We start from the raw sequence: 26640 nt of genomic DNA, 5'->3' as shown, positions 1-26640 counted from the left end.
TACCAGTGGTTGCAAAGTAGAATGGAGGCCACAGAGCCATAGACCCGCTGAAAAGAGTAAACACAGCGGTCTGCATGGCGCAAGTTACAGGCAGAGGGGGCCCACTGCCCTACCTAGGTATTATGAGTACGTGACTCAGAGCATTGCGTTAGCAAAACAGAGGCCCATAGCCGAATATAAATAGGTGTGGGTTTCTAACGAGGTTCATTCAAGTGTGGCAGCTCTCCTAGACGGCTGGGCACGTAACACTGCCAGCTACACACAGCAGCAGATGGGGCGTCAGTGTTCCAGCCCACGGCAGGTCGCTGGTTCGACCGTCTGAGGCCAATGTGGGGTCCATACCAGCCAGCCAGTGGCAGGCCTCTCTTCAGCTCACTACCGCAGGCAGTCGTTTTGGCTCCCAACGCATGCCAGAGGCATCCTGGGGCAAGGGCCACAGATTCGGACGCAGGTGCTTGCGGTCGCCGTGATCTCAGACACACCAGAGAGAAGGACGCAGCTGGCCGCCCGTGGCTCACACCAAGCGGCGCTGAGTCAGCAGGGACTCCGAACGCTGAGTCGACTGCCGGCACCCTGATGACGACACAGCTCCGCTGGCATACAAGGACGACACACAGCAGCGCATTGCACTGGGTCGCTGGGGCGGTGTCCTCAGCATTGCAGGACCCTGTGACACAGCCAATGGTAAACAGGGCACTGTAGTGGAAACAAATCAATCATTTGAAAAGCTCGGACAAGTTTTAATATGGTGCTTTCTACCTCTCCCCACTACATTTGGTCATTGTGATACACTCGGTGTCAGAAGTTGCCACTTCAACAAGCTGCAATCATATTTCTCATAAAGAATGTATCGATGAATGGTTAAAAAGACAAATTAAGTGCCCAATGAGTAGAAGATATAATGAAAAGTCTATTACAAATCAAATTTATTATGCTTTAATAATAGTTGATGAAGCTTATGCTGATAATGATGAAGATGCTTGGGTGTAAATAAATCTTGCAACATTTTAACTGTATATAAATGCATTTCTGCTATTTTTTAGTGCGATAACAGTAGTTTTGGTAGTGCCAGCTGTATGCCTGCAGCCATATGATAAGAATAAAGCAATTCAATATGATTGTGGTTACTTAGATACCCACACACAGTCTAAGGACTGCTTTGGTAGATGCCAGGATGAAGTGAGTGATGATTTATTAAGAGAATCGACATTTCACCTAACACACAATTTTGAACCCCCCCCCCCATGAACCATGGACCTTGCTGTTGGTGGGGAGGCTTGCGTGCCTCAGTGATACAGATAGCCGTACCGTAGGTGCAACCACAACGGAGGGGTATCTGTTGAGAGGCCAGACAAACGTGTGGTTCCTGAAGAGGGGCAGCAGCCTTTTCAGTAGTTGCAAGGGCAACAGTCTGGATGATTGACTGATCTGGCCTTGTAACAATAACCAAAACGGCCTTGCTGTGCTGGTACTGCGAACAGCTGAAGAGGGTATGCAGCTTTACTGTATGATTAAATGATGATGGCGTCCTCTTGGGTAAAATATTCCGGAGGTAAAATAGTCCCCCATTCGGATCTCCGGGCGGGGACTACTCAAGAGGATGTCGTTGTCAGGAGAAAGAAAACTGGCGTTCTACGGATCGGAGTGTGGAATGTCAGATCCCTTAATCGGGCAGGTAGGTTAGAAAATTTGAAAAGGGAAATGGATAGGTTAAAGTTAGATATAGTGGGAATTAGTGAAGTTCGGTGGCAGGAGGAACAAGACTTCTGGTCAGGTGACTACAGGGTTAAAAACACAAAATCAAATAGGGGTAATGCAGGAGTAGGTTTAATAATGAATAGGAAAATAGGAACGCGGGTAAGCTACTACAAACAGCATAGTGAACACATTATTGTGGCCAAGATAGATACGAAGCCCACACCTACTACAGTAGTACAAGTTTATATGCCAACTAGCTCTGCAGATGACGAAGAAATTGAAGAAATGTATGAGGAAATAAAAGAAATTATTCAGATAGTGAAGGGAGACGAAAATTTAATAGTCATGGGTGACTGGAATTCGAGTGTAGGAAAAGGGAAAGAAGGAAACGTAGTAAGTGAATATAGATTGGGGCTAAGAAATGAAAGAGGAAGCCGCCTGGTAGAATTTTGCACAGAGCACAACTTAATCATAGCCAACACTTGGTTTAATAATCATGATAGAAGGTTGTATACATGGAAGAACCCTGGAGATACTAAAAGGTATCAGATAGATTATATAATGGTAAGACAGAGATTTAGGAACCAGGTTTTAAATTGTAAGACATTTCCAGGGGCAGATGTGGACTCTGACCACAATCTATTGGTTATGACCCGTAGATTAAAACTGAAGAAACTGCAAAAAGGTGGGAATTTAAGGAGATGGGACCTGGATAAACTGAAAGAACCAGAGGTTTCAGGGAGAGCATAAGGGAACAATTGACAGGAATGGGGGAAAGAAATACAGTAGAAGAAGAATGGGTAGCTTTGAGGGATGAAGTAGTGAAGGCAGCAGAGGATCAAGTAGGTAAAAAGACGAGGGCTAGTAGAAATCCTTGGGTAACAGAAGAAATATTGAATTTAATTGATGAAAGGAGAAAATATAAAAATGCAGTAAATGAAGCAGGCAAAAAGGAATACAAATGTCTCAAAAATGAGATCGACAGGAAGTGCAAAATGGCTAAGCAGGGATGGCTAGAGGACAAATGAAAGGATGTAGAGGCTTATCTCACTAGGGGTAAGATAGATACTGCCTACAGGAAAATTAAAGAGACCTTTGGAGATAAGAGAACCACTTGTATGAACATCAAGAGTTCAGATGGAAACCCAGTTCTAAGCAAAGAAGGGAAAGCAGAAAGGTGGAAGGAGTATATTGAGGGTCTATACAAGGGCGATGTACTTGAGGACAATATTATGGAAATGGAAGAGGATGTAGATGAAGATGAAATGGGAGATAAGATACTGCGTGAAGAGTTTGACAGAGCACTGAAAGACCTGAGTCGAAACAACGCCCCCGGAGTAGACAACATTCCATTGGAACTACTGACGGCCTTGGGAGAGCCAGTCCTGACAAAACTCTATCATCTGGTGAGCAAGATGTATGAAACAGGCGAAATACCCTCAGACTTCAAGAAGAATATAATAATTCCAATCCCAAAGAAAGCAGGTGTTGACAGATGTGAGAATTACCGAACAATCAGTTTAATAAGCCACAGCTGCAAAATACTAACACGAATTCTTTACAGACGAATGGAAAAACTAGTAGAAGCCGACCTCGGGAAAGATCAGTTTGGATTCCGTAGAAATACTGGAACACGTGAGGCAATACTGACCTTACGACTTATCTTAGAAGAAAGATTAAGGAAAAGCAAACCTACTTTTCTAGCATTTGTGGACTTAGAGAAAGCTTTTGACAATGTTGACTGGAATACTCTCTTTCAAATTCTAAAGGTGGCAGGGGAAAATACAGGGAGCGAAAGGCTATTTACAATTTGTACAGAAACCAGATGGCAGTTATAAGAGTCGAGGGACATGAAAGGGAAGCAGTGGTTGGGAAGGGAGTAAGACAGGGTTGTAGCCTCTCCCCGATGTTATTCAATCTGTGCATTGACCAAGCAGTAAAGGAAACAAAAGAAAAATTCGGAGTAGGTATTAAAATCCATGGAGAAAAAATAAAAACTTTGAGGTTCGCCGATGACATTGTAATTCTGTCAGAGACAGCAAAGGACTTGGAAGAGCAGTTGAACGGAATGGATGGTGTCTTGAAGGGAGGATATAAGATGAACATCAACAAAAGCAAAACGAGATTAATGGAATGTAGTCGAATTAAGTCGGGTGATGTTGAGGGTATTAGATTAGCAAATGAGACACTTGAAGTAGTAAAGGAGTTTTGCTATTTGGGGAGCAAAATAACTGATGATGGTCGAAGTAGAGAGGATAAAAAATGTAGACTGGCAATGGCAAGGAAAGCGTTTCTGAAGAAGAGAAATTTGTTAACATCGAGTATAGATTTAAGTATCTGGAAGTCATTTCTGAAAGTATTTGTATGGAGTGTAGCCATGTATGGAAAGTGAAACATGGACGGTAAATAGTTTGGACAAGAAGAGAATAGAAGCTTTCGAAATGTGGTGCTACAGAAGAATGCTGAAGATTAGATGGGTAGATCACATAACTAATGAGGAGGTACTGAATAGGATTGGGGAGAAGAGGAGTTTGTGGCACAACTTGACCAGAAGAAGGGATCGGTTGGTAGGACATGTTCTGAGGCATCAAGGGATCACCAATTTAGTATTGGAGGGCAGCATGGAGGGTAAAAATCGTAGGGGGAGACCAAGAGATGAATACACTAAGCAGATTCAGAAGGATGTAGGTTGCAGTAGGTACTGGGAGATGAAGAAGCTTGCACAGGATAGAGTAGCATGGAGAGCTGCATCAAACCAGTCTCAGGACTGAAGACCACAACAACAACAACAACAATTTTGATGTAACTGGTGAGTTAAGTGAATAAACTTTAAATTTTATGAACAGACCTAGATGCAGTGAAAAAGATTTATTTGGTTTTATTCGGTAGTTACATAAAATGTATTAATATTTAGTTTTCTTGTAATGTTAATCATCCTGATATTTTATTTACAAGTAAAAGATGAGTACATTCACACAAAATATCTGGTCATCAATGTCCAAAGACTCTAAATGGAAAAGGCAATGTGTTAGGTCATGTATTTTTTCAAATAAGAATAATGATCATGTAGAGATACATATGTTTAAAGGTCAGATTTGGTACATGGAAATTGATGAAAGTACACCAAAATATGAAACAAATTTATTTGCAGTTTTAGAACACGAAATTGGACACTCATTAGGTTTATATCATTCAGATGTTTATGAATCAATAATGTATCCATTATATAATACTTGAAATTTAGAGTTATTTCAAGATGTTATTGAGTGTATTCAAAGTTTATATGGTAAAAAATATCAACACAAACGACTGTACCAAAATCGACACAAGTTGTACCAACAGTTAATTTAAAGGAATCTGTTAAAGCACTATATTAAACTAATAAATTTTATCGCTTATTAATTATGAATGGAGTTTCATATATTTTTTATCAGAAGTGTGTATAGATAGGTGATGATATGAATTCACAGTTAATAACTAATTGGTTAAAACTTTTACCTCAAGATTTACAAAAAGAAGATGGATTGTTTTAAAGACCAAGTGGTGAAGATGTATTATTTGTTCTTAATATGATATACATGACAGGTTTACAAATATTACAATTAATTCTGGGATATCCAAAGTCAATATCCAATACAGGATTACGTTAAAACTTTTTATTAAATGCTATAATCAACACTTATACAGGCAGAATATTTTTATTCTTTAATGAACATTTCTAGGTGGAATTAGATGAATGTAATTTTACATTTAAATCACGATGAGCTATACCTTTACAATTTATAGGGTTACCTACCAGAATTAATTCTGAACTCAGATACATTAATGGACTGTTGTATTTTTTTCAAGGATGATACGTTGTTATAGCTGATTTATCTTTATTTGGTATTAAATGTCCAACATTATTGCATAATGTAATAAATGTATTAAAAGGTACAACAGAAAAATCAGAGAATTTTTCTGTATAAAAGGAGCAGGTTCAATGACAAGCAGAGCAGTATTTGGATGTCAAATCCAAATTTTGTAAATATTGTACTATTGAGAAATCAATTAATTTTACTTCACACAAATATACAAAAGATGATATAGAACAACATGTAGACAATGAGTAAATGAACAGCCTGTAAAAATTACAACAGTAATCGAAGAATGTTTATGTGGAAAAAACAAGTCTACAAATTATTATAAAAACCATTTTCCACGAATTACAATTGAAGAATGTTCAAAAACGTTACTGTCAGTGGAAAATGAAGGAAAACAGGTAACTGATACAGCATCAAAGAAATATGAGGCTTGTCAAGAGTTGAAAAATTTCGATTGGTTCTATGCCAATCCAACACATTAAGATAAACACAAAATAAATGTAAAAAATGTGTTTTAGAATATGAAAAAAATAAGAAAAGTCAGTCTTTTCGTACATAATTATAAATATATATTAAATAAGAATTCCTTCTGATCAATTTTTGAAAATTTAATTTTTACAAATATAACGAATTTTATTTTCTACAAATAGAGAGGCCAAATGGAGCAATTCACAGTTGCTCAACTTCAGGATTATTGTAAAAGAGATAATTTAAGAGGATGTAGTGAAGTAAATAAAGCTGATCTAATACTGTTATTAAAAGACATTAAGTCACAAATCTATATGTGCTGAGAGAAAGCCTATGGAAAGAATTACCTTATTGTAAAATTAAAAATGATGATGTTTTCGAAACTAAAGAAGACAAAGCACTGAAAAATATATTCCCATTTTCTGCTTACGTGTTTGCAGAACAAAAAACTGGAAATAATAATGAAGTATTATCTCCCCTTTTTAGTAATTTATTTGAGAAACCAAGAGACAGAAGAACAGTTAGAGATTATCTACTTGATTCTGCATTTGAAAACAGTTTACATACTATAAATTTGTAAAAATAATATAAACTCATTTGAAGCTAATCATTTCTTAACTGCAGTAAAACTGAACATTATGAAAATTGTAAAAAAAATAATCTAAGAATACATTGTGGACTGAAAATTACTTTAAGACTTTTGTGAATCCCATATGCAGACAAACAGAAATATTATGGAATTTGGTTCCAAACAGAAAAATATAGGATCACAAATGAAAGAGAGATTGGTAAACAAAATACTTTATCCAGAATGGGTGATTTTCAAGCACATGGGTCAGGATGGACATTAAATAGAACCATTGGTTTAGAACTAGGAATTAAGATATATATTCCAGTGAGATGATAATCTTAAATCGAATTCCCAGATATTATAAAAGATAAATAGCTTGTATTAATGTGAAAAGTAATGATGAAAAATGTTTTCTGTGGACTATAAATCTGCATTATATCCTGTAGATAAAAATTTAGAAAGAGTCAAGAAACATAAAAATGTTGATCTTGATCAGAAAACTGAAAATTTTGAATGGTCTGCAGCAGTTTATTGTATTCAAAAATTGAAAAGAAATTTAATGCATTTGTCAATGGGTATTCATTTGATGAAAAATATGAAGTGTATCCATTAAAAATAACGAAAAATAAGAAAGAGAAACTTGTAACTCTCCTTTATTTCAAGAAAGGGAATAATTCACACTGTTGTTATCTAGCCTTATTTCATGTCAAATTCATTTGTGATACGTGTTTAAAAGTAGAATCCCTAGAGAAAGGTTCACATGTAAGTTTTAAAAATTATTAACGTTTACAGGAAGTTCCAGTTGTTATTTATATTGATTTTGAATGTTTACTATTGAAGATTGACAACTGTCAACCGAATCACACACTGAAGGTGTGCTCTCCCCTTCAAAGTAATCCAGAAAAGCCATATACATTGAAATATCAAAAACATGAAGCAAAGTGAATTCTGTTATGATATAAAATATGTAAATGAACACTATAAAGATCAAATTGTCATAAACGATTTATTGAAAATATAAAAAAAAAAAGATATTGAAGAAATTGAAGGACTTATTCTGAAGCTGAAGAGAAACCAGTAACTCATGAAAGACAATCAAGATATCCAAGCTTGAAAAAATTTATATTGTGTAACTGTCATTATTCATAAAAAATTTAAAAGCTTAGTCATCATGATCATTTAACTGGAAAATACATAAATTCATTATGTAATGAATAAAATTTAAAGTTAAGAGATTCGAATTTTGTACCAATTTATTTACATAATTTTTCAGGATATGATTCACATATGTTTGTGAGAGAACTTGGTTATGACAGGAAAGAAACATATTTCATTCTGAACAATGAAGACAGATATATTGGTTTTGGTAAGAAATAGTAAGTTTAAAAATGAGATTTATTGACTTTTTTAATTTTGTGGTTTCTTCATTTGAGAAACTTTCATCAAATTTGAAAAGACATCAAAGGAAAAACATTACAACATTTTTCCCTGAAGGTTCACAGGAGGACTTCTGTAAAGTTTGGAAGGTAGGAGACGAGATACTGGCAGAAGTAAAGCTGTGGGTACCGGGTATGAGTCATGCTTTGGTAGCTCAGTTGGTAGAGCACTTGCCTGTGAAAGGCAAAGGTCCCGAGTTCGAGTCTCGGTCGGGCACACAGTTTTAATCTGCCAGGAAGTTTCAAGAGTTATTTTATTTAGTAATGAGAAATGGTACATATTGTGGGCTATCAAATTACAAAATGAAATGATGTGGTGGTGGTCCTCATCTATGTATCCTCTGACTCAGAGTTGAAATAATAGAAGTTTTGGCTGGTTTCGTTGTCTATGGGATGGGGTATGTAGTTGCCACATTACAAGTCAAATAATGCTGAGCCTACAGTATACAATAGGAATAGACACATGAATCGAATGGTTGAAGCTTCTTATCACTATTCAATTGCGAATTTTTAATGCAACATAGTACTTTATAAATGAACGATTGCAATTAAATAAAATATGCAGGTACTATCTTAACGACTTTAAATGATGAGTACTATAGCAGAAGTATCTTGCAGAACGCCGTTTATTGCTGCAAAACACTTATTGGTGTCGATGGTCAAGCAATTAAATAAAATGTAAGTTGAAGAACAGGGAAGCAATAGATTCCTACTGCTCGCAATTAGTTATGAACAACAACATAGCTCACGAGATATTCACTTCTAAATGCATACTATGTCTTCACTGCAGAAGCCACAGAAATGACACAAGAGCACAAGTCAGCACTCCAAAATAAAAATCTCCCACGAAGACATGCAAATTCCTCAACTCCCCAAGTCTTTCCTGCGACTGTGCGTCCATGACGCCATACTGTTCAGAACTCCCCATGTCCTGTGAGACTGTCCCTCACGCTGCGCTGTTCAGAACTGCCTCGTATCCTCTCTGGAAATGATGCTCCTCCCCAACCTTCATATGTCTCTCCACATGTCCCACATGTCCCTCTTGGAAACGATCGCTGTGATTGGCTAGAGCACTCCTGCCCTGTCTCCAAGCCAACGCACGCTCACAAACATAATGAAACACATTCGAAATACTGGATTTACGTTTAAATAGCATTAAATTAAATAAACATTCCTATGACTGGAGCATAAACACGCTCTAACGAACATTATTAAGTACATAAACAAATTAAATAAACAAATATCAAAGGAATAGCAACAATAGGTAGGCCAGTAGCCTAATGTCCCTTTTTGCTTTCTAAAACACAGTAAATATTTAACCAATTTCTTCATGAATAGTATAAATCAGATATAACAAAGACATAGACAAATAGATATATTTATAAGTATGCTGCTATCGTGTTTTCGTGTAACTGTGGAGTTCTTACAGCGTGAAGTGATAGATAGTAATCAGCCACTTTGACCTCCAACAACATGTGTACTATTCAAGTTATGTGCCTGTAAAGTATGCCAATTTAGGTTTACACTAATAGCTTTCTAAAGACATGTCGATCGACAAAATCTGATGAACCCCTTAGATTTTGGAAATTCTTTGCTGGGTATTACTTGTATAATTTATCGTCAGATACTAAACTATAAACTAATAAAGATATTGAAAATCTGATTACACCATCAGAATCGTCGTGCAAATAATGGTTATGTACATGTTTCTTTTTGAGATTTCATGATTCATCTGGCTACTGTTAATTTCTATACAAACTGTGAAATGTCTGCTATTATGGTTTCACAAAGTCCATCATCTTTGGCAAACCCAGCATACAAATCTCCTTCATCAACACAAAGCATCTTCCACAAGAAAGTGTTAACATGGAATTCCCAGCCACGTGGTCTGGACCACGTGCTGGGACTACCCCTCTTGCTCTTGCTAACGTACGGTACTACACACATTCGCTGATGAGCCCAGGCTTCCCGAGCGACGTGCACCCACGCCAACTCCGAACTTAGGATATTTTCAGGGTGTCACAACTCGCCTGTTACCTCACAATATCCATACAATTAACATCGAGTGTGGTGGCGCATTGGTTAGAACACTGAACTCGTATTCAGGAAGACGACGGTTCATTCCTGCATCTGGCCTTCCTGATTTAGGTTTTCCACTCCAGGCAAATGCCAGGATAGTTCCTTTGAAAGGGTAAGGCCGACTTCCTTCCCCATCCTTCCCTAATCGGATGAGATCGATGACCTCACTGTTTTGTCTCTTCATCCAAACAACCCAACACAACTCACATGATTACATGGATTATTAGAAAAAAATTGAAGAGACATCATTACCAGGAACAGAAGAATTATATCATAAACTGAATGATTGTGAAATAAGTGATGAAGATTATAAACATGCAAAAATAGTTTGGAAAAATTTACTATTAAGAATCTAGGTGAATGTCATGATCTATATATTAAAACTGATGTATTGTTACTGGCTGATGTATTAGAACATTTTAGGAAAACTTGTATAAGAGCATTTAACTTTGATCCATCTTGGTATTTTGCTGCGCCAGGATAATCTTGGCACCAGGGATTCAATGCTGATAATATCTAAACAACCACATGAATCATTATATGATTATGATATGATTTTAATGCTTGAAAAGGGAATAAGAGGAGGAATATCACAGTGTTGTAAAAGATATTTTAAAGCAAACGATAAATATGTGAAGGATTTTGAATTAAAAATATATCAAATTATCTAGATATTTAGATGCAAATAAATTATATGGTTATCCTATGGGTTAGTATTTACCTTTTGGGGAACGTGAATGGGATAATCCAGATTCTTTTGATAGTAAAAGATAAATGGAATTTCACATACTGATAAAATGATATTTTTGAAGCAGATTTAGAGTATCCAAAATAACTCCATGATTTACCTAAAGATTTACCGCTCACTCCTGAAAATAAAATTGTAGCTGGAACTAAAGAAATCGAATTGTTGACTACTTAAGAAACCAACATTAATTATGTAGTTGACCTTAGAAACTTTAAACAGTATCTGTCTCTATGAATGAAATTACCAAAAATACATAGGGTTTTAAAATTTAAGCAACTGGATTGGTTGAGGAAGTACATAGATTTAAATACAGTAATGAGAACTAGAGCCAAAAGTGATTCTGAAAAAGAGCTTATAAACTATGAATAATACATTCTTTGGCTAGACAATGGAAAGTATTAAAAATAGTGTGTACATAAAATTAGTTTCAGGTGGAGAAAAATGTGATAAATTAATAGCAAAGCCAAACTTTAAAGCAAGAACTATATTTAATGAAAATCTTGCTGCTATTTATATGAATAGGACAAAATTCACACTTAATAAACACATCTATTTCAGTAGGAATATACTTGATTTATCTAAAGAACTGATGTATGATTTTGACCATAGACTAATGAAACCGAAATATGTAAAAAATATGGAATTGTGTTATCAAGATACAGACATATCAATAGTTTACAAACTGAAGATTTTTATGAAGGTATGAAATCGATGATTGATATATTTGACACTAGTGATTGTCCTGAAAATAATATTTATGATATTCCACAAATTAACAAGAAAGTTGAATGAAAAATGAAAGATGAATGCAATGGAAAAATAATGGAAGAAATTTATTGTTTAAAAGCAAAAATGTATGCTTATAAAGTTGTTTATAAAATAGATACAAAATCTAAAGGAGTTAAGGAATATATTGTCAAAAATAGAATCAGCTTAGAAGATCATAAAGATTGTTTGTTTAACAATAGAGAACAGTTCAGAAGAATTAATATGATTCAAAGTGAAAAGCACCAAATACACACAGTTAAAATAAACACGAAATCATGGAGCCCTCATGATGGCAAAAGATATGTTTTGGAAAATAAAATAGACACGTTACCATATCTAAATTACAAAGCCACTGCTAGAGCAGTCTGTGGACTGTGTCCAGTCTGAGACTTAAGTCACTGTAAAAATATCTAATAATAATTTATCTATACAAATAGAGACTAATCAAGAAACTCCACAGCATAAGTGTCTCGAAAGAGATAAAAAAGTAACTGAGTTAGAGATAAATGTTGTATATAATGTTACTGGATGTGAATATTTGCCGGCCGGAGTGGCCGAGTGGTTCTAGGCGCTACAGTCTGGAACCGCGCGACCGCTACGGTCGCAGGTTCGAATCCTGCCTCGGGCATGGATGTGTGTGATGTCCTTAGGTTAGTTAGGTTTAAGTAGTTCTAAGTTCTAGGGGACTAATGACCTCAGAAGTTAAGTCCCATAGTGCTCAGAGCCATTTGAACCATTTTTTTGTGAATATTTATGTACTAGATATGGAGAAAATATTTCTATTGAGCTTAATAATGAGTTTAAGATTATTTTACCAGATACACATTCTGAATTAATTACTGTTTGTGATTTTCAATTAACTGAAAATGAACAGATGAAACTGAAATATAAAGGAATGAAGAAAAATAAAAATTGAAATAATGATGGAATGATACTGAATTCACAAAGTGAAAATTTTGGACTTTTTGATAGTGAATCTATTTACTTTTTTGCATTCACAATAATTCATTTTATTTATTTTGTTAGGTTCACATTTAAAACAATATTAAATTTTATTTTCTTACATTCACCTATTGTATGAGAAAAATAATTATTCAGAAAATTCGTGAATGTGGTACAAAGAAATATTCATTATTATTAATTTTTGTAAGTAATTGAAATGAAATTAAGTGAGTTAGACCTGAAAAGTGGATTATAGTAGATATAAAGTGTGGGTTCTAGGTAAGTTTTCGTTTTCTAGTGAAGAAGAGAGTGAAGCGAGTGAGTGAGCTAGAAAATGGAAACTGCACTAGAACCTACACTTCTTATCTACTTATAATGAAACAATGACAGCGAAAGCGTTAGAGCATAACTTGCATTATTTGTTAAAGAACAACCTTCATTGTGTCTTTCAGGAGTGGCAGTGGAACATATGCAACACATTCAGTGGCAAGCATACAGAAGAAAACAAAGTTTGAATTTGTCAACTTCTGAAATAAAAATTTTAGAAAATGAGTGCCAGTCTTTGCTGAACATCCCTCATGTTTGCTAGAGTGAATCAGTTTTTCCTGGCTTGACTGATGGTTTCTATTTTGCAGGTGACTTCAACGCCTTCGAAATACTACCGTCAGGTTTCCTCGGAACGCTGAAGATATTTTTTGACTCTGGAGATGCAATGTGTCACTCGCTTCTGGGGGACGAAAACGTACAAAATCTTTACAGATCTGGAAAGAAGTTCGACGTCGTCGTGCTGGAGCCCTTCTTCACCGAGTGCCTGCTGGTGCTGGCGCACAAGTTCAGAGCGCCCATGGTCGTGCTGTCCACCTTCGCAGGGACTGACTGGATGGCCGACATGGTGGGCAATCCCACCCCGTATGCCTACGTTCCCAACATTTTCCTTGAACTTACAACACACATGAACTTCCTTGAACGGGTACAGAACACCTTGGCTGGTGTAATTCCAAGTATTGTTCGGCAATTACACTATCTACCAAGGCTTGACGCCATTGCACAAATGTACCTGAACGACACGGAATTGCCCAAGTTGTCAGAGATCGAAAAGCAAGTATCTCTGTCATTAATTAATTACCACTTCACGCATGGATGTCCAAGACCACTGGTGCCAAACATGGTGGAAGTTGGAGGTCTGCACATAAAATCGCCGAAGGCTCTTCCTGAGGTAAGTTATCATGAACGACCCATACCACTTAGCTGCAATCGGAAGTAGTTGTCTAAACAGACGTCTTGCCTAGTGTCAACACTATAGAATACAGACAGTTTAAACCAGTTATTTCTGTTGTCTTAGCCCAGCATTTAGTGCTCTTTCCCCAACCCGTTCTGCTCTTTTCAAGACTCCTTTATTCCTTTACTTCATATTTTCGTCTCATTCTACAGCAAAATTGCTTTAGGTCGAATTATAAGTCATTCCTGTTTTGATGTCAGTTCATACTTGATGCTCCATTTTGTTATGGACCTCACACCATGTGGACGAAGCTTGCCACCCCCACAGAGACTGCGCTGTACGTGGCCTCAAGTTATCACTACGTGGTGTCGCAGTGCAGACGGAATACATCAACACAGAGAAACGATTCTGAACGAGTGAACGAAGACAAGTGAGTGTGTTCAAAAAGGATACCAACGTTTGCCAAGACTCGTAATATCTCAGAAATTCTGGAGAGGATACTTGTGACACATTCAGAAACTTTTAAAACAGCCATTGAAGATCAGTCACAAGGAAAGCGCTGACAATAAACACCAAAATCCAAAGCGACTCTGTAAACCAGGTATCAGCCATTTTAACCAGCTCCGCACCTTGCACACGATTTTGGTTCCAGTCCAAGTGCAGGACACAGTCGCACAATGTTTGTTGCAGACGTTTAGGGCTCAGTTTTTTTCTTCGAACTCAAGTTTTTCATGACACCGTTAGAATTGGTTGATCGCTTAAGAACCAGAGACGCTTGAAAAAATTATTTAAACAATAGCATGTTGTGCACACCATGGCGAATTTGTCCCCACTTCAGCTCAGTAATATTGCCAGCTACAAAGCAAGCACAACTGAATGGTTTTCTTGATGCGCTGCCCATTGCAGTGCTTTGGATGGAATAAATCGCCTGCTATGAGGCACATCCGCTAGTAAACGAATCCAGCACCATTTTTTTTTTACCATACTGCTAGAAGCAGAAAAGATATTCCGACCTCTTTGAATCAACACTGGGCGACGAATATGTCCAGACAGTGAAAAGAAACGCCGCCGAAGAAAGTCTTCCAAGCCATTATTTAAATGTCTGGAAGCTTTGCAACGAAGGTATTGGAAACCTTTGGTCTATTATTAGCCCTGCTTCTTGTCAACCAATACCGAAGGCCAAATTACACTACTGGCCATTAAAATTGCTACACCACGAAGATGACGTGCTACAGACGCGAAATTTAACCGACAGGAAGAAAATGCTGCGATATGCAAATGATTAGCTTTCCAGAGCATTCACTCAAGGTTGGCGCCGGTGGCGTTACCTACAACATGCTGACATGAGGAAAGTTTCCCACCGATTTCTCATACACAAACAGCAGTTGACCGACGTTGCCTGGTGAAATGTTGTTGTGATGCCTCGTGTAAGGTGGAGAAATGCGTGCCATAACGTTTCCGACTTTGATAAAGGTCGGATTGTAGCCTGTCGCGATTGCGGTTTATCGTATCGCGACATTGCTGCTCGCGTTGGTCGAGATCCAATGACTGTTAGCAGAATATGGAATTGGTGGGTTCAGGACGGTAATACGGAACGCCGTGCTGTGTCCCAGAGGCCTCGTATCACTAGCAGTCGAGATGACAGGCATCTTATCCGCATGGCTGTAACGGATCGTGCAGCCACATCTCGATCCCTGAGTCAACAGATGGGGACAACAACCATCTGCACGAACAGTTCGACGATGGACTATCAGCTCGGAGACCATGGCTGTGGTTACCCTTGACGCTGCATCACAGACAGGAGTGCCTGCGATGTTGTACTCAACGACGATCCTGGGTGCACGAATGGCAAAACGTCATTTTTTTCGGATGAATCCATGTCCTGTTTACAGCATCACGATGGTCGCATCCGTGTCTGGCGACACCGCAGTGAACGCACATCGGAAGCGTGTATTCGTCATCGCCAGACTGGCGTATCACCCGGCGTGATGGTATGGGGTGCCATTGGTTACACGTCTCGGTCACCTCTTGTTCGCATTGACGGCACTTTGAACACTGGACGTTACATTTCAGATGTGTTACGACCCGGTGGCTCTACCCTTCATTCGATCCCTGCGAAACCCTACATTTCAGCAGGATAATGCGCGACTGCATGTTGCAGGTCGTGTACGGGCCTTTCTAGATACAGAAAATGTTCGACTGCTGCCCTGCCCAGCACATTCTCCAGATCTCACACCAATTGAAAACGTCTGGTCAATGGTGGCCGAGCAACTGGCTCGTCACAATACGCCAGTCACTACTCGTGATGAACTGTGCTATCGTGTTGAAGCTGCATGGGCAGCTGTACCTGTACATGCCATCCAAGCTCTGTTTGAGTCAATGCCCAGGCGTATCAAGGTCGTTATTACGGCCAGAGGTGGTTGTTCTGGGTACTGATTTCTCAGGATCTATGCACCCAAATTGCGTGAAAATGTAATCACATGTCAGTTGTAGTATAATATATTTGTCCAATAAGTATCCGTTTATCATCCGCATTTCTTCTTGGTGTAGCAATTTTAATGGCCAGTAGTGTATTTGGTCGTGTAACTTTGTTTTTCGTTTATGAATTCCCTCACTTTTGTTTATGGCATAGCGGAACAAAACCATTTAAACAATAAGCGCATGAACGGGTATAATGCTAATCCTGATTACAGTGTGAAGACAATAGTCGTGGGACACCTCCCAATATCGTCTCGGACCTCCTTTTGCCCGAATTAGTGCAGCTACTCGACATGGCGTGGACTCAACAAGTGGTTGGAAGTTTCCTACAGAAATACTGAGCCGTGCTGACACTTCACCCGTCGACAATTGTGGATGTGCTGCCATTGCAGGACTTTGTGCACGAAGTGACCTTTATGTCCCATAAATGTCAGGTGGGATTCATGTCAGGTGACCTGGGTGGCCAAATTTTTCGTTCGAAGTGTCCAGAACGATCTTGAAATCTATCGCGAATAATTGTTTACCGGTGATATGACATAGTTGTTTGGGAACATGGAGTTCATGATCGGCTGAAAACGGTATCCAAGTAGTGGAACGTAACCAGGACCGAGTCCATTTAATGTAGACGTATCCTGCGCCGTTGTGGAGCCCCTCCCAGCTTCCACACTGCCTTCTTGACAACTTGGCTCCATGAATTCCTGGAGTCTGCGCCGCACTGGAACCTAACATCAGCTCTTATCAACGGAAATCGAGACTCATCCAACGAGGCCGCTGTTTCCTAGTCGCTGCAGGCCACGTCGTGCTGTTAGCAGAGGCACCCGCGTCAGTCGTACGCTGCCGTAGTCCATTAACGCCACATTTCGCCACACTGTCCTAATAGAACTTCGTAGCTCCCACCTTCATTGCTGCGGTTATTTCAGGGGGTCCGGCTTGTCTGTTAATACTGACTATGCAAACGCCGCTGCTCTCGGTCATTAAGTGAAGGCCGCCGGCCACTGCGCTATCGGTGGTGCCCGAAATGTGGTGTTCTCGGCACACTATTGAAACTGTGGATCCCAGAATACTGAATTCCCTAACGATTTCCTAAAAGGAATGTCCTATTGGCCTCCCAAATGCTATTCCGCATTCAAAGTCTATTAATTCTCGTCATGCGGCGATACCCACCACAAAATCTTTTTCACACGAGTCACCTCAGTTCTAGTGACAGCTCCGCCAATCCACTGCCCTTCTGTACCCTGTGTACGCGATACTACTGCCACCTTTGTATGCGCTTATCGCTATTCCGTGACTCATTACCTCAATGTATATTGTCAGACCAGAATGAAACCGACTGTTCAATGTACTTCACAACTCAATACACAGTGCAGATCCTAGTGAATTGGCACCAGTGATAGTGACATTTGGCAAAAGGGCAGAATATACCCATGGTGAATGGAGCAAGGGAAAATAAACGCCCTCATACATTGACTCAAATGGAATGTGGTGCACCAAGAATGCCTTCACTGAAAACTAGTACACCAATACTCTAGTATCTCCATGTCTGTGGGATGAATAGATTATAATTTGAACTTTATGCGGATTTATTTTCAGTAAAAAAAAAAAAAGAAGCATTTCCTACAGTAGAAGAACTGTGTGACTATGTGGAGGCTAATGACGTTGTTGAGACTTCTTGTGTGAAGACTGCAACACTGTAAGTCTGGGAGACGTGCACATGCAGCGTACTTCCATGTCCCTGCACAGGTCCAATCTACCAGTACAAAGTTGGCATGGGCCAAACAGAACGTTGACGACAGTACAGTTGTAAGACGTTGTGGTCTCCTGACCTTCATTGTTTACATATTCCACCCTCACAATCATATTCCACACATCAAGACACTTCATTCGAACCCAAACTCGATAAGATAAAGTCAATGTTGTATGAATTCATGTAAACGATATACAAATAACAAGTGCGCACCGGGGTTGAAATACTCGAGGCTGCCGTACACACATACATTCCAGACACGACGGTCACAGGAGCTTTTAGTTCGGGAGACGCAAACCGCTCGCTGGGGGGGGGGGGGGGGGGCGTCCCTACAGAAGACGAGTCAACATCGACCGCCCATGGAGTGGACATCATTTGCCGGAGTGAAAGGAAGAATGACCCCGTGTTCGGCTTAAAAGCAAATTCCGCTACATTGTGTGGGAGCACCCATCCTACGCATTCTTTACAAATATAGCACACAGTTTCAGAGATTTTCACAGGGAATCAGCAAACGCCAAACGCCGATGCTACAGATTTCCGGATTGGTCGCCTTAAACGACCCGTCATTCTCCCGTTTTAGAAGCGCAATGCTGATTGGCAGACGATATTTCTGACGCCTTGAGCTGAAGGAGTAATGGAAGAGACCGAAAGATATACCCCTTCACGTCTGGCGTGGAGAGGCGCCATTCCGTTGTCGCTCTTGGAGCGAGAACACGTAACGAAAGCGTGCGCGCTCGTACGTGTACTCAAAGAGCGAGGAACGAGTCTCTCCTCAGTACTTCGCTGGGAGAGCACCTCTGTCGAGAGCGAATCAGAGTGCGACTCTATACTGAGTCCTTACGATTAAGCGTTGTTCACTGTGTTGGCCGACACACTCATTGTGCGGTGTGAACGGACAGAGTTACAGTTAGACAGAGTTATAGTTAAACGCCTGCGAGCGAATTTTTGAGTGGCATCACGGTGGACTGGTTATCTGACCGGTGTACCACACTAATAATTACACTAGGGGTGAATAGGAGTCCTTGACTTCATCAAGGCGTAGGGAGAGTTTGATTGGCGAAGGTCAATCCAGATAGAACGAGAGTTATCTTATTTGTCAGCAGCGAGCGGCGCAGACAGCAGTCATCGCAGCTTACGGTATTGTGCGCTACAGCTATTGTGAGCCCCATATTTCCTCCACAACAGTACACTTCACTGCATTTCACACGCGACAGCCTCGACCGTACCTAGCAACATTCTAACGGATAATTATTCAAGTCGAGTAGGTGCAGCTCTCAGACATTCTGCCAAGTAAATAACAATCTTAAACTTTGTATAGAAATTTCATTAGCGAATTCTATCCTTGAGAGGTAACTTCACATTCTGAGAAGAACCCAGAAATAACTTGTTGAGTTCATAACTAAAGGTGCGATTGTGATTTCTCAGAATTTTAGCAAAATAAATAATAATTTTCGTTAGTTTCATGTTTTTGCTACACTAACTAGCACTACTCCAGTACGCAAGTATCCGACTAGTTACGTAAGAAATTTTGTGAATTTTTGTGTCATTTCCTTACAGCGGACGACTCCAGAAGATATTTATTGCTGAAAGGTTTTCAGGCATTTCTCTTTAGAACGTTAGGAGCGTCTGTCTGACTTCTGTAGTAGTGTGGGGGTGGAAATTGCATCTTGCAGGAGCCAGAGGGTAAAGGGTACATCTCAGATTAATCCGTTGCGCAGAATGACAGAATAGCACGCACATGCCACTCACACTGTTTTGCTGTGTATTTCCCTAATTAACCTTTTCAACGCAGTCGAGGGGAGTAGAACCTCCTTGGTTGTTTGCTGTTGCTGTCGAGGAACAGAGAACAATGTGTGAGTGGGACTGTGATCTGCCAAACTAGGAACACGAGGTGATTTGTTTAAATAAGTGTATGTTGCAGCAAAACCAGGAATAAATGGTTCAGTTGGCGAGAAATCTCATCCTACAAAACTTGAAGCAATTTGGAACAACACAAAAATCCAATTTCAATTATATTTAAGCTTATACATATCGCAGTGGAATATGTTTGGGCCCTTTCTTCTCCTTCCGTTTCAAGTCCCATAGTACTCAGAGATAATCTCCCTCCGTTTCGAGTTATTACTTAACCATTAACTTGTCAACTTCTTCCAATCTCTTCTCATCTATTCTTACGTCATCTATATTTGATGGGACGTGTTTCAAGGGTAATTGTCATCGTATGATTGGGACATTAATCATTGTTTCCACTTTCTGACAACAATCTGTGTTCAACTGTACATTTGATACTACATCTCTTGTAGTGAAATTTGTCTGGGTCATTTGACTGAATTCATATGAGATCTGCACCCTCTACAATTCTTCTGGAGTTTAGTTATTTATATTTCATTGATTGAGATGAATATGAGTATGTATTACACAATACGATCACACCTTTCTCTTTAGGAACTACATACAATCAGTCGGTGCACTTCAGTTGTGTTTAAACACCTATGAAATAAATTATTTTCTTAATACAGTTATAAGGTAAGAACTTATAATAACCTACCTTACGGTTGTTTTGGTAACACATCGAAATTAACACAAAAGTATGCTTAGATATTTTCTCCCTTCTGGCCATTTCTTTACAGTTTAATTGGTCAGTTAATACCATTGCATATAAATTCTTAGAGCTATATACCTATAAATAATCATTCTCTGCCTGTATATATACGTACTGTTCCTTGCCCACTGTCACTTTGCCTGGTCGGGATAACATTTTATACCTATGTATCTTCCTACTCTAAGTTAATGGAATGTTAAATACGTAGGCTGACACACAATTGCTTACAAGTATATCTCGTTCCATTACTTTCAATGTTATGTAAGCATCTTCTTCCATTAGAGTCATTGAAGCGTTACACCTGTTAATTCAGCTTGGATTAGCCTTAGATATTATGCAAACTGTACTGTACTTACTATGTGTGGTGCAAGAATTTCTTCCTGTGAGTGAAGTGTTGCATTCACTATTTGTTCATATTGTATCATTAATTCGCTAAGCAACGTTTGTTACTGAAGGAGTTGTTCACTGATCGTCATGAAAGCTGCAATTCCCTTCAAACCCAGGTCTGTAGGTATCAAAGAGTTTGTGGCGAAGTGTTCCACTTTCGTTATTTCGTTCGAGAGCAATTGCTGATCTGTGACAATCGCATCCACCACAGAGGTGACCAACTGAGAGGATAATCCCCGGACGTTGCAGGACATCCAGCGGTTTCTGGACGGCGCAGACGCCGGCGCCGTGTACTTCAGTATGGGCTCCAACGTGAAGAGCAGAGACTGGCCCGAGGAGAAGCGGCAGGCCTTCCTGAGGGTGTTCTCCAGGCTGGAACAGCGCGTGCTCTGGAAGTGGGAGGCCGACTCCCTGCCTGGACAGCCCCCGAACGTCAAGATAGGCAAGTGGCTGCCGCAGTCGGACATCCTCGGTGAGTGATGTGGAAACCGTCCTGGCAGCAGCGCACTGCGTCGTCTGAAGTTACCAGGTAGACGGGAAGGAGCTCCCACTCTGCAGCGGAGCACGCGACGATTTGAAAGTCCCGTGGTGGGCTGGGAGTCCACTGCGGGCAGGCACTACCTTCTAAACTTGTACTCGGTTTTAGTCTGCCAGGAAGTTTCAGTCTAGCGCTCACTCCACTGTACAGTACTAATTTATTCTAAAAACGATCCCCTGAGTTCCAGCTAAGCCGTTTCTGTGCAGTATCATTTCTTCCAGCAGTGCAACACCCGCATGCCAGAGAACGTGTGTGGGATCTGGAAAGTAGGAGATGAGATTCTGGCACAACTAATACTATGCGGGCGGGACAGGGGTCGTGCTTGGATAGCTCCCTAGGCAAGAGCACCTGTCCGTGAAAGGCAAAAGTTTCGAATTCGAGTCCCAGTTTGGCGCACAGTTTTAATCTGCCAGAAACTTTCACTTAGCAAAGCGCTCATTCAATTGTGCAGTATCAGTAATGTTTAATGCATCAGCTCTGGCTCAGGTCAGCGACCTTAGTAAAAGTGTGGAAAGCAGTTAAGCAGAAGGGTAGTGCAATATAACAAATTAGGAAATAATTAAGGCATGACAGGAAAACTTACATACGCTGAAAGTGCAGGGAAAAAAACGTGGATGCCATAGGAAATACTCCGGCTTATGGGTGAAGGGAGACGATAATGTTAACCGATTTCTCTGTAGTGCTTGGCAGTTGTGTAAAACCTAAACAACTAGATCCCAGTAACATACCTTTTTATGTTTTCTCGTTATTAATTTGTATGAATGTTTACTTTTCCTCATTAGTAATAAGAAATTTGTACATTGCCGCAGAAAACGGCAGAGATAGGCTTTTAAAATTATCTTTGTAACAGAAGAGCAACGTCTGGACATTATTCAGTTTTTTTAACAGCATTTGTTCCAGTCTCGCTTGAGAGTACTCTTTTTTAGATGTCACACAAAAAGGACGTTTAATTTTTAATAATGCATCAACAATGTGTGTATTAAATGCTAAGTGTATATAAAATGCAATATAAAATATTTTTATTTGATTCGTTCACAAGCATGGCTATGGTCTGCAGTCATGAGAAGAGGCAGTAATTTCTTCCAGCCCGCAAGATATCTTAAAATATATATGCCCGAATCATCAAGATTTAGTGGCAGCACTGTATGATTGGCAAACAAAGAATATTAGAGCTAAACTAATAATGTCTGCGTAACCTAATAGCGACGTTTACTTTTTGTTAATCACTAAGTTTAGCGCAGATTCAGACATTCTAAAAATCTACATCAACATAGTAAGGAAAATTATCCTACATGCGTTATTCATTTTTGCACCTTCAGTATCTGTATGTTGCATTGTATTTTTCTTACACTGCGAGGAATACTGTTCATGTCACCCATTTAGTTGCAACAAGAATCCATGCTTTAATTTCAGTACTGCAAGTAGCAATTCACTCTCATTACGTAAATTTCATGCAGATTCGTACTCTATGTTAGTTGTTGGGCTGCCTGCCAGCACGGTTATTTCATATTCGACGAACAGACCAACACACGGTAGACGATAGCAATATTAAAGTCGCTTCACCTTTTTTGATATTCTGCAACTATTATTTGATCATGAACTGGCTTTCGGATTCTTAAACCTGCCAGGCGACAAATTAATGTCGCTACTTTCTGATGTGTCGGCCGCTGGGCCAACACCTTGTAGATCGAAGTGGCTGAAAGTGCACGCTAAACTAACGCAGACGGGCGCGAAGTACTGGAACATGAGACTTATTAATGAATAAGAAGAAAAGTACGTAGCTGGAATAAGATACTTAACTTTATTCTCTTGTTGGAATACATCTCTTGAATAGTAGTAAGCTATAAGCACTGATACAAATGGCGCCTTGCTAGGTAGTAGCTATGGAATAAGCTGAAGGCTATTCTATCAGTCTCTCGGCAAATGAGAGGAAGACTTGGTAGGTCTGGTCGCAAGCTATGTCGTCCGTACAACTGGGCGAGGTCTAGTCCGTGTATTGTGACCTGCCATGTGGTGGCGCTAGGATTGCGATTACACAGTGGCGACACGCGGGTCCGACATGTACTACAGGACCGCGGCTGATTTAAGTTACCACCTAGCAAGTGTGGTGTCTAGCGGTGACACCACATTCCTCCCCCGCAAATCGGCGAACGGTCGTGAGATAAGGCTTCCGCCCGCCGTGGGGAGGACCCCATGTTGACGTATGCGATGAGGTGGGGAGCCTAACAACAGGCGAGGCTGTGCCACCCGCACCCGGCCATTCGGTCCGAGGGGAGCTAGGAAACGCCTGCAAACCTAGTCCAGGGTGCACGTCAACATGAGGTGTATGCGCACGTAATGAGACAGAAGGGTCGACCTCCATGTGGTCGGAGCACCCGACGGGCGAAGACGACATCTGGTCCGGAGCGGGCAAGAGGTCCATGGCGGAGGACGGCTGGTCACGGGAAGCGAGCGGCGGCGCGTGACCCAGGGAGGCGCCAGGCGGTTGCAGCGACGCGTCCACTGCGGGCGGCGCCGGCGGCGGCTGCGGCGGCGGCGCGACGCCATGGGGCAAAATGGAAGGCAGCGTCGGTAACACCTGGGGATGAGGCGAGCCAGTAGATGGGTCCCCAGGGCGCTGACCTGACGGCTCCGTCGCTGAAAGCAGACGGGGAGCGGCAGAACCCAGGCGACGACAGAGGCGCAGCTGATTGAGATGCCGACGCACCTCACCAGAGGCCCCCAAAACCAAATACATCGCGCGGCCGAGGCAGCGAAGAATGCGCCCTGCGAGCCAACGCCGTGAACCGCGATAGGTGTGATAATAGACAACGTCGCCAGGAGCAAAAGCAGGAGTCTGCCGCTGCACAGGAACCTGATGCGGCGGATGCAGCAAAGACATCAGGGTACGATGAGGACGACCATGGAGCAATTCAGCCGGCGAGCGACCATCGCGGGGCTGAGAGCGATACGAAGACAAAAAGAGCAACAAAGCGTCCTCCCGAGAATGCGACTCTTTCAATTTCAACATCTGTGACTTGAAAGTCCGGACCAATCGTTCCGCGGCACCGTTGGACTGAGGCGAAAACGGCGCGGATGTCAGATGTTGAATACCATTGGCCGTGCAGAATGACTGAAAGTCTGCGGACATGAATTGTGGGCCATTGTCGGAAACAATAGTCTGCGGAAGACCTTCAATGCAAAAGATAGCAGACAAGGCTTGGATTGTGGCAGAAGACGTCGTGGAAGACATCCGGACAACAAAAGGAAAATTACTGAAAGCATCGACCACAACCAACCATCGAGCATTCCAGAAGGGACCAGCAAAATCGATGTGCAAGCGTTGCCAAGGGGAAGTGGCTTTCGGCCATGCAAAGAATTTCCGCGGCGGTGCGGATTGTTGTTCGGCACACGCCACGCAAGAGGAGCACATATTTGTAATCGCAGCATCGATTCCGAACCAAGTACAGTGCTGACGAGCAAGTTGTTTCGTACGCACTATACCCCAATGTCCTTGGTGGAGAAGCTTTAAGACAGATGACTGTAACGAACGTGGGACTACGACTCGGGATTGATCATTATCGGAACGCAACAACAAAACACCACGTCGAACAAAAAGTCTCTCCTTGTGAGCAAAAAAACGGCGAACCAAAGGATCCTCGATCCGTGACTTTGACAAGGGCCATTGCGTAGCAACAAAACGCAAAACCGTAGCAAGGACAGGGTCAGCAGCTGTGGCTGTAGCGACACGACGAAAATCAATCGGAAACGATGCGACCACGTCATCGGTTTCGGAATCAATGAACATGCAAGCAAGTTCGGAAGAATCGAATGCTTCATCCTCAGCAACAGGCAAACGGGACAACGCATCAGCGTTGCCGTGCTGAGCAGTGGACCGATACAAGATATCGTAGCGGTACTGCGAGAGAAAAAGTGACCAGCGAATGAATTTCTGCGCTGTACGTGGAGGTACAGGCTTGTTCGGATGAAAAAGCGATGTCAACGGTTTGTGGTCTGTGATGATGGTAAAGTGACGACCATACAAGAAGTCATGGAACTTGGTAACACCAAACACGAGAGCTAAAGCTTCTTTCTCGATCTGTGAATAATTTCTTTGCGCAGATGAGAGCAATTTGGACGCAAAGGCAATAGGGCGATCATGCGAGCCATCCTTGTGCGCAAGCACAGCACCGATCCCGAAATCCGATGCATCTACCATTAACAAAAGAGGTTTTCGGGGATCGAATGGCGTAAGGCACGTATGTGAAAGTAACGCCGATTTCAACTGGCGAAAGGCGCGTTCGCATTCCGTCGTCCAGACGAACGGAACACCTTTACGGCGTAAGCGATGAAGCGGAGCTGAAATGGAAGAAGCATTGCGCAAAAATTTATGATAATAATTTATTTTACCCAACACACTCTGTAGCTGTTTCAAATTTTGCGGAGCAGGTAAGTCCTGTATGGCACGGAGGTGCTCTGGACTCGGAGGTATACCTTGGGCATTTATGACATGCCCCAGGTAGGGTAAGTCCCGAGCAAAGAACACACATTTGTCCTGTCTCAAGCGAAGACCATTCTGACGCAACACCTGAAATAATGTTCGGAGATTTTGCAAATGTTCTGCTTCTGTCTGTCCTGAGATCACAATATCGTCCAGATAGTTCGCAGCAGTAGGGACCGACGCACAAACAGTTTGTAAATATTGCTGAAACAAAGCAGGGGCGGATGCACACCCGAAAGGCAGTCTTTTGAAGCGATACAAGCCAAGATGCGTGTTTACCACCAAGACGCGTTGGGATTCTTCGTCCACAGGTAGTTGCAAGTACGCATCTGCTAGGTCCAATTTTGAAAAATATTTTCCCGGGCACAGTTTGTCAAAAAGATCTTCCGGGCGGGGCAAAGGAAAAGTAGCAGTCACAAGTTGTGGATTCACAGTGGCCTTGAAGTCCACACAAAGTCTCAGTTTTCCGGAAGGTTTTGGCAAAATTACTAAGGGTGAGGCCCAGAGAGAAGCCTGCACACGTTCAATTACACCTTGAGATTCTAACTCGGCCAATGTTCTTGCGACCTCATCACGCAATGCGTGGGGAACATTGCGCGCTCTGAAAAATTTCGGTTGCGCG

General features: G+C 41.1%; 2 protein-coding genes across 14 annotated transcripts in view; both read left to right on the top strand.

Annotated features, from left to right (window-relative positions):
• LOC126203013 (UDP-glycosyltransferase UGT5-like) overlaps window positions 1–26640 on the top strand; it is a 972471-nt gene that overhangs the window by 791007 nt on the left and 154824 nt on the right. The gene's annotated exons all lie outside the window — the stretch shown is intronic.
• Window positions 1–26640, top strand: part of LOC126203018 (UDP-glycosyltransferase UGT5-like) — a 125175-nt gene that overhangs the window by 71617 nt on the left and 26918 nt on the right. Inside the window, exons 4-5 of the mRNA XM_049937256.1 lie at window positions 13209–13789; window positions 21250–21472. Coding sequence (XP_049793213.1) covers window positions 13209–13789; window positions 21250–21472 — 804 coding nt within the window. The remainder of the gene's footprint in view (window positions 1–13208; window positions 13790–21249; window positions 21473–26640) is intronic.

This window comes from Schistocerca nitens, chromosome 9, assembly GCF_023898315.1.
Source record: "Schistocerca nitens isolate TAMUIC-IGC-003100 chromosome 9, iqSchNite1.1, whole genome shotgun sequence".
Taxonomy (NCBI): domain Eukaryota; kingdom Metazoa; phylum Arthropoda; class Insecta; order Orthoptera; family Acrididae; genus Schistocerca; species Schistocerca nitens.
Note: the sequence above shows the minus strand (reverse complement) of the source record. Positions and strands in the feature narration are given on the sequence as shown.